Here is an 11,320-nt window from a genome sequence, read left to right as displayed (position 1 = left end):
TGCTGAAAGCGGTACCATTATTTGCAAGGAAATTTGGCGTTTTATACTGTAGGCCTGTAATTTTTAGGAATAACTCACTTAAAAATGTTTATGACGAATTTCAAAACAAATCGCTATCACACAATTCTGCAAGTGATTATAATTTATTATCGCTGTTTTCTAGCTGCTCTAAAACCATTTTTGACATAAGGGGACACTTTTGGACAATCTACAGTTTGCAGGCAGAAAGAACAGTTTTTATTATACAAAAGTACATGTAGGGCACTGGGCAGACCCCTAGGGACAAAGGGGGTGTGTATTTTTTACATACAGTACTGTAATCTATAAGATTACAGTATACTGTATGTATTGTGCTTGTTTACCTTTTTGAATTTGTCGCCGTTCTCCGCCCCCGTGCGTCGTAACGTCGCAGGGAACGGAGATCAGCGGCACAGGAGGACACTGTGTGAATCGAGCGAGGTCCCGCTCACTCACACAACGCGGCGGCATCGCTGGATCCAGGGACAAGGTAAGTAACTTTGTCTCTGGCTGCAGCGTGGCAAGCCCGAGTCTGACTCGGGGATACCGATTTTAGTATAAAAATCTTACCCCGAGCCAGACTCAGGAACGCCGCTAGGAAGGTTAATGATGAAGGTTTTTATAGTTCTTTGATCTGCTAACCATTTTAAATGTTGAACTGTTCCGCTGCCTGTGTGTTTTTTTGGTTGTTGCTGTATTGTTGTTCTCGGCACATCGAGGCCTACGGGTAACTGACTGCGTTTTGTACCATTTTGTACTTTTAAGAATTTTAATAAATAAATAAGTTGAAAAAAACATTGGGCCAGATCCTCAAAAGAGATACGCAGGCGGATCTGCTGTTCCGCCTGCGTATCCCTGTTTCTATCTTTGGAACTGATCCACAGAATCAGTTTCCAAGAGATAGACAGAAGATCCGACATGTGTAAGGGACTTACACTGCCGGATCTTAGGATGCAGTACCGCATCCGCCGCTGGGGGCATTTCGCGTCGAAATGCCGCTTCGGGTATGCAAATTAGCACTTACGGAGATCCACGAAGCTTTTCAGCTTCGTTTTTTCTCCGTAAGTATTAAGTTGCATGTGTAAAATTAGGGCTGCTTTTACAAAGTGTAAACTGTTTACACCTTGTAAAAGTAGACCCTTCTTACCCGCGACGCTGTTATTTTTTTTTTCCCGCCGTATCTTTTTTTTTCCCGACGCAACTTTTTTGACCCGGCGCGATTCACGAAGCTCGGCGTAACGTAATTTCGCGCTATGCACGTCGGGAAAATGACGTCACGAGCATGCGCAGTACGTCCGGTGCGGGAGAGCGCCTAATTTAAATGGGACTCGCCCCCATTTGAATAGGAACGCCTTGCGCCGGCGGAATTTAAGTTACACACACGAAAATTTCTAGGTAAGTGCTTTGTGGATCGGGCACTTAGGTAGAAATTTTCCGGCAGTGTAACTTAAATGGGAAAAGATAAGTTACGGCGGCTGGCTGTGGATCTGGCCCATTGTTTTTTAGAGAGGCTGAAAAATGTCATTTTTTACAACCCGAAAAATGATCGTGTGTACGCGGCGTAAGGCTCCATGTACACAGGACGCTTTTACAACTGCTCCTAAATGGTTAAACTTGACAGATAGTAACCCACGTTTAAAACATCAGTTTTGCCGCGTTTAGCGGCGTTTGCGTTTAGAAGCGTTTCAATAATTTAAATAAAATGGCTAAAAACACATAGAAACTAAACGCGTATTACCGTGTTTAGCCACGTTTAGTTGCGCTTAGCGTCTGAAACGTGGAAATCTGCGTCTGAACCCATTTTTTTTTGCTTTCAAAGAATCGCTGTTAAACGCAGCTGCCTAAACGGCAATAAACGAGACTGTGTACATGGTCACATAGGATAACATTGAATGAGTTCAGGGGCAGTTGAAAAAAGCGTTCAACTGCCTCTGAATGTACGTTTAGCAGCGTCCCGTGTACATGGGGCCTTAGCCGCAGTGGCCATTCCAGAGCACCCCAGCGTACTGCGGTCCTAGCTCTATAATTTTGAGAGTACAGGGGATGACCTATAGATCTTACCCCAGGTTTTTGTTCTGTGGCCCCTATAGGGAAGACATTTTCCCCCCGCTTGTGCCAGCACACGAGACACAGAGCACTGAATGTCACAAGTTATTTCTGATCTGAAGGGCTGGACGCTAATTTCCCTTTGCTACGCTCCACGAGGCTTATGATTTGCAATACAACTCCTCTTTCAGAAAAAAAAAAGAGTCTACTTCTGTCTTTTCATGTCAGCTGGCTCCCTCTAATCAATGTGTGCTGACATTTCCACCCTCACTTCAAATTGTCAGCGGGCTAGTGTGCGTGCGCGTGTGTCATCCCCTGTACTGCAGTGATTTTAATGGAACAGTCTATTCTACAAGCCAGGGTGGGGAGTCCGCTGGAGATGAATGCAGAGCTACAGGAGCAGGTGTCTCAGTGAGCATGCAGAACCCTGAGCCGGTTTTATACAGGGATTATTTTTTATGATTGTAGAGAAGGGTGCAGCGCACAGACCCTTGGCTCAGTGTCCCCTGTCACTGGAGTGTGGACGAGACCTGGCAGTTATACTGTACAGTTACTGTATTAGAATGTGCAGAGCAGGAGGGAAGGGAGGGTCAGGGGACATAGAGAAGGACCGGGAGCAGAAGGGAGACCGTGTAGTTTGTGGCAATCAAAAGGCATAGAGGGAATTCAATCTTAAAGCGTGCAAAGAGGTGTAGAAAGGGGCAGGAGTTTGTGACAGTTGGAAGAAGTGGATGCAGTCGTTGGAACTCTCTGTGACCAAGCATAACATGAGGACACGTGGGTGCTGAGCATTGGGACACTTCTAAGAATGGAGGAGGAAGGAAGACGTGATTCAGTCCAGAGTGTGGTCACCCAGAAGGTAAGAAACCCCCTTACCCCATCCTATGTCCTTCCTTCATTCTTCATTGTATAAAAATGGCAGTGATATTAACCACTTAAGGACCGGACCAATATGCTGCTAAATGACCCAAGGGGTTTTTACAATTCGGCACTGCGTCGCTTTAACAGACAATTGCGCGGTCGTGCGACGTGGCTCCCAAACAAAATTGGCGTCCTTTTTTCCCCACAAATAGAGCTTTGTTTTGGTGGTATTTGATCACCTCTGCGGTTTTTATTTTTTGCGCTATAAACAAAAATAGAGCGACAATTTTGAAAAAAATTCAATATTTTTTACTTTTTGCTATAATAAATATCCCCCAAAAACATATATATAATTTTTTTTTTCCCTCAGTTTAGGCCGATACGTATTCTTCTACCTATTTTTGGTAAAAAAAATCGCAATAAGCGTTTATCGGTTGGTTTGCGCAAAATTTATAGCGTTTACAAAATAGGGGATAGTTTTATTGCATTTTTATAAAATTTTTAATTTTTTTACTACTAATGGCGGCGATCAGCGATTTTTTTCGTGACTGCGACATTATGGCGGACACTTCGGACAATTTTGACACATTTTTGGGACCATTGTCATTTTCACAGCAAAAAATTCATTTAAATTGCATTCTTTATTGTGAAAATGACAGTTGCAGTTTGGGAGTTAACCACAAGGGGGCGCTGTAGGATTTAGTGTTCACCTAGTGTGTGTTTACAACTGTAGGGGGGTGTGGCTGTAGGAATGACGTCATCGATCGAGTCTCCCTATATAAGGGATCACTCGATCGATGCAGCGCCATAGTGAAGCACGGGGAAGCCGTGTTTACATACGGCTCTCCTCGTTCTTCAGCTCCGGGGAGCGATCGCGACGGAGCGGCTATAAACAAATAGCCGCGCCGTCGTCCCGGATCGCTCCCCAAGGGAACCCGACCGCCGCATGTAGCGCGGGGGGGGGGTCCCGATCGGACCCCCGACCCACGTCTAGGCAGGCACGTACAGGTACGTTGATGTGCCTGTCCGTGCCATTCTGCCGACGTATATCTACATGCGGCGGTCGGGAAGTGGTTAATCTATGAACACGGTTCATTTGGTCATTTGCACTTTGTTTGCTCTACATACACTATACATTATTACTAAAAGTATTGGGACACCTGCCTTTACACGCACATGAACTTTAATGGCATCCTCGTCTTAGTCCGTAGGGTTCAATATTGAGTTGGCCCACCCTTTGCAGCTATAACGGCTTCAGCTCTTCTGGGAAGGTTTAGGAGTGTGTCTATGGGAATGTTTAACCATTCTTCCAGAAGCACATTTGTGAGGTCAATCACTGATGTTCGACAAGAAGGCTTGGCTCGCAGTCTCCGCTCTAATTCATCCCAAAGGTGTTCTATTGGGTTGAGGTCAGGACTCTGTGCAGGCCAGTCAAGTTCCTTCACCCCAAACTCGCTCAGCCATATCTTTATGGACCTTGCTTTGTGCACTGGTGCGCAGTCATGTTGGAACAGGAAGGGGCCACCCCCAAACTGTTTCCACAAAATTGGGACCATGACATTTCTCTTGGTATGCTGATGCCTTAAAGGGTCACTAAAGGCAAAAAATATTTTTTTTAAATAACAAACATGTTATACTTACCTCCACTTTGCAGCTCATTTTGCACAGAGTGTGCTTCTGGGGTCCCTCGGCGGCTGTATTGGCTCCTCCTCGCAAAAGCTTTCCACCTTGAAGCGAGCAAGCTCGCATGGTGGAAAGCTTTTGCGAGCGCTCTCCTGTGATACAGATACAGCAGGATCACAGGGACACACGCGGGACTTTCAAGGGGTCAGGTAAGTAAAACGGGGGTTCGTGGGGGGGGGGGGGGACGGTACCGTCGGATGTTTTTTCACCTTAATGCATAGGATGCATTAAGGTGAAAAAACATTTACCTTTACAACCCCTTTAAGAGTTCCCTTTACTGGAACTAAGGTGCCAAGCCCAACCCCTGAAACAACCCCACACCATAATCTCCCCTCCACCAAATGATTTGGACCAGTGCACAAAGCAAGGTCCTTAAATCGATGGGCACGTTTGAGCTGGAGAAACTTGACTGGCCTACACAGAGTCCTGACCTCCACCAGATAGAACACCTTTGGGATGAATTAGAGCAGAGACTGCGAGTCAGGCTTAGTCGTCCACATTAGTGCCTGACCTCCCAAATGTGCTTCTGGAAGAATGGCCAAAGGTTGGGGCAAACTCAATATTGAACCCTACGGACTAACACTGGGATGCCATTAAAGTTCATGGGGCAGATTCACATACCTCGGCGTATCTTTCCGCCGGGCGCAGCGTATCTAAGATACACTACGGCGCCGTAACTTATTTTTTTTCGAATCCTCAACGAATTTGCGCCGTAAGTTACGGCGGCGTAGTGTATCTTTGGTGGCGTAAGGGCGCGGAAATCAAATGGATGTGATGGGGGCGTGTTTTATGTAAATACGTCGTGACCCGACGTAAAAGACGTTTTTTTTTAACGGAGCATGCGCCGTCCGTGGGGGTATCCCAGTGCGCATGCTCGAAATTAAACCGGAACAAGCCAATGCTTACGACGGTGACGTCATTCTACGCAAATCCCTATAAGCGAACGACTTACGCAAACGACGTAAAAAATTCAAAATGCGAGGCGGGAACGACGGCCATACTTAACATTGGGTACGCCTCATAATAGCAGGGGTAACTATGCGCCGGAAAAAGCTGAACGCAAACGACGTAAAAAAATGCGCCGGCTGGGCGTACGTTCATGGATCGCCGTAACTAGCTAATTTGCATACTCGACGCGGAATTCGACGGAAACGCTACCTAGCGGCCGCCGAAAAAATGCACCTAAGATCCGACGGCGTACTAATATAGGGGGTTATTTACTAAAGGCAAATCCACTTTGCACTAGTTTGTAAAGTGCACTTGAAATTGCACTGAAAGCTTGGAAGTACAGTCGCTGTAGATCCGAGGGGGACATGCAAGGAGATTAAAAAACATTTTATCTTGCACATGATTGGATAATAAAATCGGCAGATCTACAGCGACTGCATTTCAAAGTGCAATTTCACTTGTAGTGCAAAGTGGATTTGTCTTTTGTAAATAACCCCCATGGTGTATGTGCATTTTTTTATTTATTTGTTTTTATTTTAGAAATAGGATCATGTAATAATACAATGTACTTTGGATATAGTAGCCTAAAAGAACAACCATACAGGTGACAGTTGAGATAGTACTCAAAGAACACATAGATACACTGTAAATAGGCGAGTAGAAAGAAACTATCCATTTGTCACAGGTCATCCTCCTGTATAATGTGTAAGTGAGCAAATGTCACCAGGGTGCCAACCCAAGAGAGTTGAATTAATGCCTAGCATCCACATTTTTACCAATGAGGTCATAGAGGAACCAGGGTGGAGTCCACATGCTAGAAATGGGGGGAGTAGGGACATATACTAAGCAGATTTGTTGGGAAATAGCGTAGGTGGCAGTAGGAGCATATGGATCGGTAAGGGAAGAACATGGGGAGAGTTAGAATGGGGTAAGCCCTAAAAGTTGGATACCTCGAAACTGGCAAGAGTTGGAAAGCCCTACAATAAGAGAGTGGATTAAAAAAGCGGAGGAGACACATATAGGCCGATTCAGAAAGACTTAGGCTGGCGTATCAGTAGATACGCCAGCCTAAGTCTGAATCTGCGCCAAAGCACATTTAAGCGTATTCTGGTAACCAGATACGCTTAAATTAGGCTAAGATACGAGCGGCGTAAGGCCCCGTACACACGTCCGAGGATCTCAACGGGCAAAACACATAATTTTGCTCGTCGAGTTCCTTGTGACGCCGTCGAGGATCTCGGAGAGCCAAGTTTCCTCATTGACTAACGAGGAAATAGAGAACATGTTCTCTATTTGGCCCGACGACTTCCTCGGCCAAAAGTGTACACACCACCGGGTTTCTCGGCAGAATACGGCTCTGATCGAGTTTCTGGCTGAATTCTGCCGAGAAACTCGGTCGTGTGTACGGGGCCTTAGTGTCTTACACCGTCGTATCCTAAAGTGTAATTTTTAAGCTGGCCGCTAGGTGGCGCTTCCATTGCGATCAGCGTAGAATATGTAAATCACTAGATACACCTATTCACGAACGTACGCCCGGGCGACGCAGTACAGATACGCCGTTTACGTAAGGCATTTTCAGGCGTAAAGTTATTCCATCAAATAGCTGGACTAGTAATGTTAAGTATGGCCGTCGTTCCCGCGCCGAAATTTGAAAATTTTACGTTGTTTGCGTAAGTCATCCGTGAATAGCGCTGGACGTAATTTACGTCCACGTCGAAACCAATACGTCGTTGCGGCGTACTTTGCCGCAATGCACACTGGGATATGTACACGGACGACGCATGCGCCGTTTGTAAATAACATCAATCACGTCAGGTCACCCCCCATTAACATTAAACACGCCCCCTCAGCCAAATTTGAATTAGACGCGCTTACGCCCGCCACATTTACGCTACGCCGCCGTAACTTAGCAGGCAAGTACTTTGTGAATACAGTACTTGCCTTGCTAACTTACGGCGGTGTAGTGTAAATACGATACGCTACGCCGCCGCAAGGATGCGCCCACATACCTGAATCCAGCTAATAATATGGAATATTTGAGATATAGTGGGGAAGAAGAAATGGAGGATTTTGCAAATAAATGGAGGGACTGCATGGAATTCAAGATAACAGGAGATATGTGGTGATGGTGGGAATAGAGGAAGAGGGGAGGCAGGGAACAACGCTAGTTGGGAGATGACAAGCAAATGGGAGAGATAATGAGAAAGGACGGGGAGGGGAAATGTTAATGCCTCGTACACAAGATCGGAATTTCCGATGGAAAAAGTCAGACAGACTTTTTCCATCGGAAATTCCGACCGTGTGTATGCCCCATCGGAATTTCCGATGAATTCCATCAGAGTTTACATAGAGAAGATGTTCTCTTTTCCTCTGATGAAATTCCGATGTGAATTTGGTTGGACAAAGGTCCGATCGTGTGTACGGGGCATTAGATAAAGTGTATCAATTATGCTGCTTATTGTGACAATTAACAAAGAAATAATAATAATAAAAAAAAGTCAAATAGTTTCTGGCCAATAGCAGATAAAAAAAAAAGATTGGGGGTAAGCCAGGCAGGAATTATTCGATACTCCGCTGTATTATAGAAAGATGGGATGGGTAAGAGAAGAAATGTGAGAGCAATAGGATGGTCAGGCATCTTGAGGTCAAAGGATAAAGATCAAATTGGGGGATTGTAGTGAAAAAGAAGGATCAAAATATATAATAAAGTGTGCCAGTTAGATGATGTTTTTTTTTTTTTTTTGTATGTTCCTACAATTTTTTTTTTTTTATTGTACTTTTAAAAATGACTTTGCGAAGAGCCGGTGAGAGAAATGGGAGGGGAAGGTGTCACTTTGCACTTCTCTTATGCCGCGTACAGACGGTCGTTTTTTGTGATGAAACAAAACGACGTTTTATGTGATGAAAAAAAACGACGTTTTTGAAACTTCATTTTCAAAAACGACGTTGCCTACACACCATTGTTTTTCAAAATGCTCTAGCAAAGCGATGTTACGTTCAGCACGTACGACGGCACTCTGTTCCATTGAAGCTCGCTTCATAACTTGCTTCTAAGCATGCGCGGGTTTTAAAACGTCGTTTTCAACGTCGTTGTGCCCACACACTATCATTTTAATTGACACAAAAAACAACGTTTTGAAAAACGACACAAAAAATTCGAGCATGTTCGAATTTTTTTATTGTCGTTTTTCAGAAGACATAAAACAACGTTTTCCCCACACACGGTCATTTTAAATGACGTTTTCAAAAACGTCGGTTTTTTTTCATCACAAAAAACGACCGTCTGTACGCGGCATTACCCCTTTATTTTGCTGGTTGGCTTGTTTTCTCATTCCTGACCAGCCTGCTTCCCTGATCTGTTGTCTTGCACCTCCCACTGGGTACTTTAGTTGTCAAATCTTTAAAAGTCTCCAACTCTCATCCAGATCATGACATGGGCAGAGTACTTTTGGAGGTTACTATGTGGGACAGGAAGTTTTACTGAGGAAGGACTGCTGTCCCTGTTGTCCATCAGGAAATGTCAGATGTTTGGCTGTAATTCTGATCAACTGGCTTCAATTCTTTGGGTCAGTGACCCAGCACAACAACCTGTTCTGGGTTAGACCCCTTTCACACTGAGGCGCTTTGCAGGCGCTCTAGCACTAAAAATAGCACCTGTAAAGCGCCCTGAAAGAGTGCCTCCGTTCACTCCAGTGTGAAAGCCCAAGTGCTTTCACACTGGAGTGGTGCACTGGCAGGGCGTCAGAAAAAGTCCTGCCAGCAGCTTCTTTGTAGCGCATTAGGAGCAGTGAACTCGCCGCTCCTAAAGTGACCCCTACCCATTGAAATCAATTTTTTTGGCCGCTAGCTAGGGTTAAAAGCGCCCCGATGACATCCGAAAAGCGCCGCTAAAACGACGGTTAAAGCGTTGCTAAAAATAGTGGCATTTTTACCACCGACGCCCGGGTGCTTTCAGTGTTTAAAGCAGCCTTATGCCGCATACACACGGTCGTTTTTTGTGATGAAATAAAACGACATATTTAAAAACGTCATTTAAAATGACCGTGTGTGGGGAAAACTTCGTTTTATGTCTTCTGAAAAACGACAAAAAAAAAATTCGAACATGCTTCAATTTTTTGTTGTTTTTCAAAACGTCGTTTTTTGTGTCATTTTAAATGATAGTGTGTGGGTAAAATGATGTTTAAAACAACATTTTTAAACCCGCGCATGCTCAGAAGCAAGTTATGACGCAAGCTTGAATGGAACAGAGTGCCGTCGTACGTGCTGAACGTAACCGTGCTTTGCTAGAGCATTTTTAAAAAACGATGGTGTGTAGGCAACGTGGTTTTTTAAAATGAAGTTTGAAAAACGTTGTTTGTTTTCATGAGAAAAAACAACGTTTTTTTACAAGACAAAAAACGACCGTCTGTACGCGGCATTAGAGTCAAAAAAAGTGAAACACAGCCAAGGAAATACTCTTTTTAGAAGGTCAATATTGTATTTCTTTCAGTGCAGGTTTTCTTTAAAGTGTATCTCTATTAGGATTAAAATCTTTACTCCGAAGCTATAAGAAATATTGACACCTGAACCCAGGGGATGTGTTTCACGGGCCTCTTGATCATGTGATCAGGGCCGCCATCAGGGGGGTACAGGCAGTACACCTGTAAGGGGCCCGGAGGTCTCCAGGGGCCCGGATGGCAACCCCCTTTAAAAAAAAAAAAATACATTTTTTTTTTTTTTTTAGGGGTCCGGAGGTTCCCAGGGGCCCGGAGGCCCACAGTGCCCCAGATGGCAACCCCCCTTTTTTTTATTTATTTTTTATATATATTTATATATTTTTTTATTTCTTTTATTTTTTATTTATTTTTATATATAATAATATTATTATTATTATTATTATTATTATTATTATTATTATTATTAAAGGGCTCAGAGGTCCCCAGGGCCCCGGATGGCAACCCCCTTTTTTTAAATTTCTTTTATATATATATATATATATATATAATTTATTAAAGGGCTCAGAGGTCCCCATGGCCCCATGTGGCAAGCCCCCCCCCCCCTTTTTTTTGTTATAAATGTTTATTTTTTTGTTTATATATATTTTTATTATTATTTTTTTTATTAAAGGGCCCAGAGGTCCCCAGGGCCCTGGATGGCAACCCCCTTTTTTTTTATAAATGTTTTTTTTTTTTTTTATATATTTATTTTTATTTTTTTTTCATTAAAGGGCCCAGAGGTTTATTTTTTTTTATTTTTTTTTATTAAAGGTCCCAGATGGCAACCCCCCTTTTAAAAAAAAAAAAATATTTTTTATTTCTTTTTTTATTTTTATTAAAGGGCCCAGAGGTCCCCAGGGCCCCGGATGGCTACCCCCCTTTTTTTATAAATATTTACTTTATTTCTTCTTATTTTGTAAAGGCCCCCCCCCCCCCCCCCGTTTATCAATTCGCGGCTACCCCCCGGTTCTCTGCTCCAGGAGGGCCCATGCCTGAAGCTGTGTAAGGGGCCCCATAATTCCTGATGGCTGCCCTGCATGTGATCAGTGTAATTGGGTGTCACAATGATCATGTGTTTGGCAATTCATCATACTGGCTCCCATCGTTTGTGACCTGGAGCTGTTGGTGACAGTGTGGTCATGGTGATCAAGCACCAAACAGTTACATGTATATGTGGCAGCACAGAATAAGAACCACAGGCCAGAAAGGGTTAGGCAACAAAAAGATAACAACTAAATCTGAGCTCAAGACATGTATATAGGATCTATACATACAGGATAAAACAGCCT

At 43.9% G+C, this 11,320-nt stretch overlaps 1 protein-coding gene across 1 annotated transcript in view; it reads left to right on the top strand.

Moving 5' to 3' along the window:
* The first annotated feature begins 2,341 nt into the window (after positions 1-2,341).
* Positions 2,342-11,320, top strand: part of PIP5KL1 (phosphatidylinositol-4-phosphate 5-kinase like 1) — a 37,408-nt gene continuing 28,429 nt past the window's right edge. Inside the window, 1 exon segment of the mRNA XM_040324803.1 lies at positions 2,342-2,923. Coding sequence (XP_040180737.1) covers positions 2,873-2,923 — 51 coding nt within the window. The 5' untranslated portion in view covers positions 2,342-2,872.

This window comes from Rana temporaria, chromosome 9 (genome assembly GCF_905171775.1).
Source record: "Rana temporaria chromosome 9, aRanTem1.1, whole genome shotgun sequence".
Classification (NCBI taxonomy): Eukaryota; Metazoa; Chordata; class Amphibia; order Anura; family Ranidae; genus Rana; species Rana temporaria.
The sequence above is the reverse complement of the archived record's forward strand: the minus strand, read 5'-3'. Positions and strand labels throughout refer to the sequence as shown.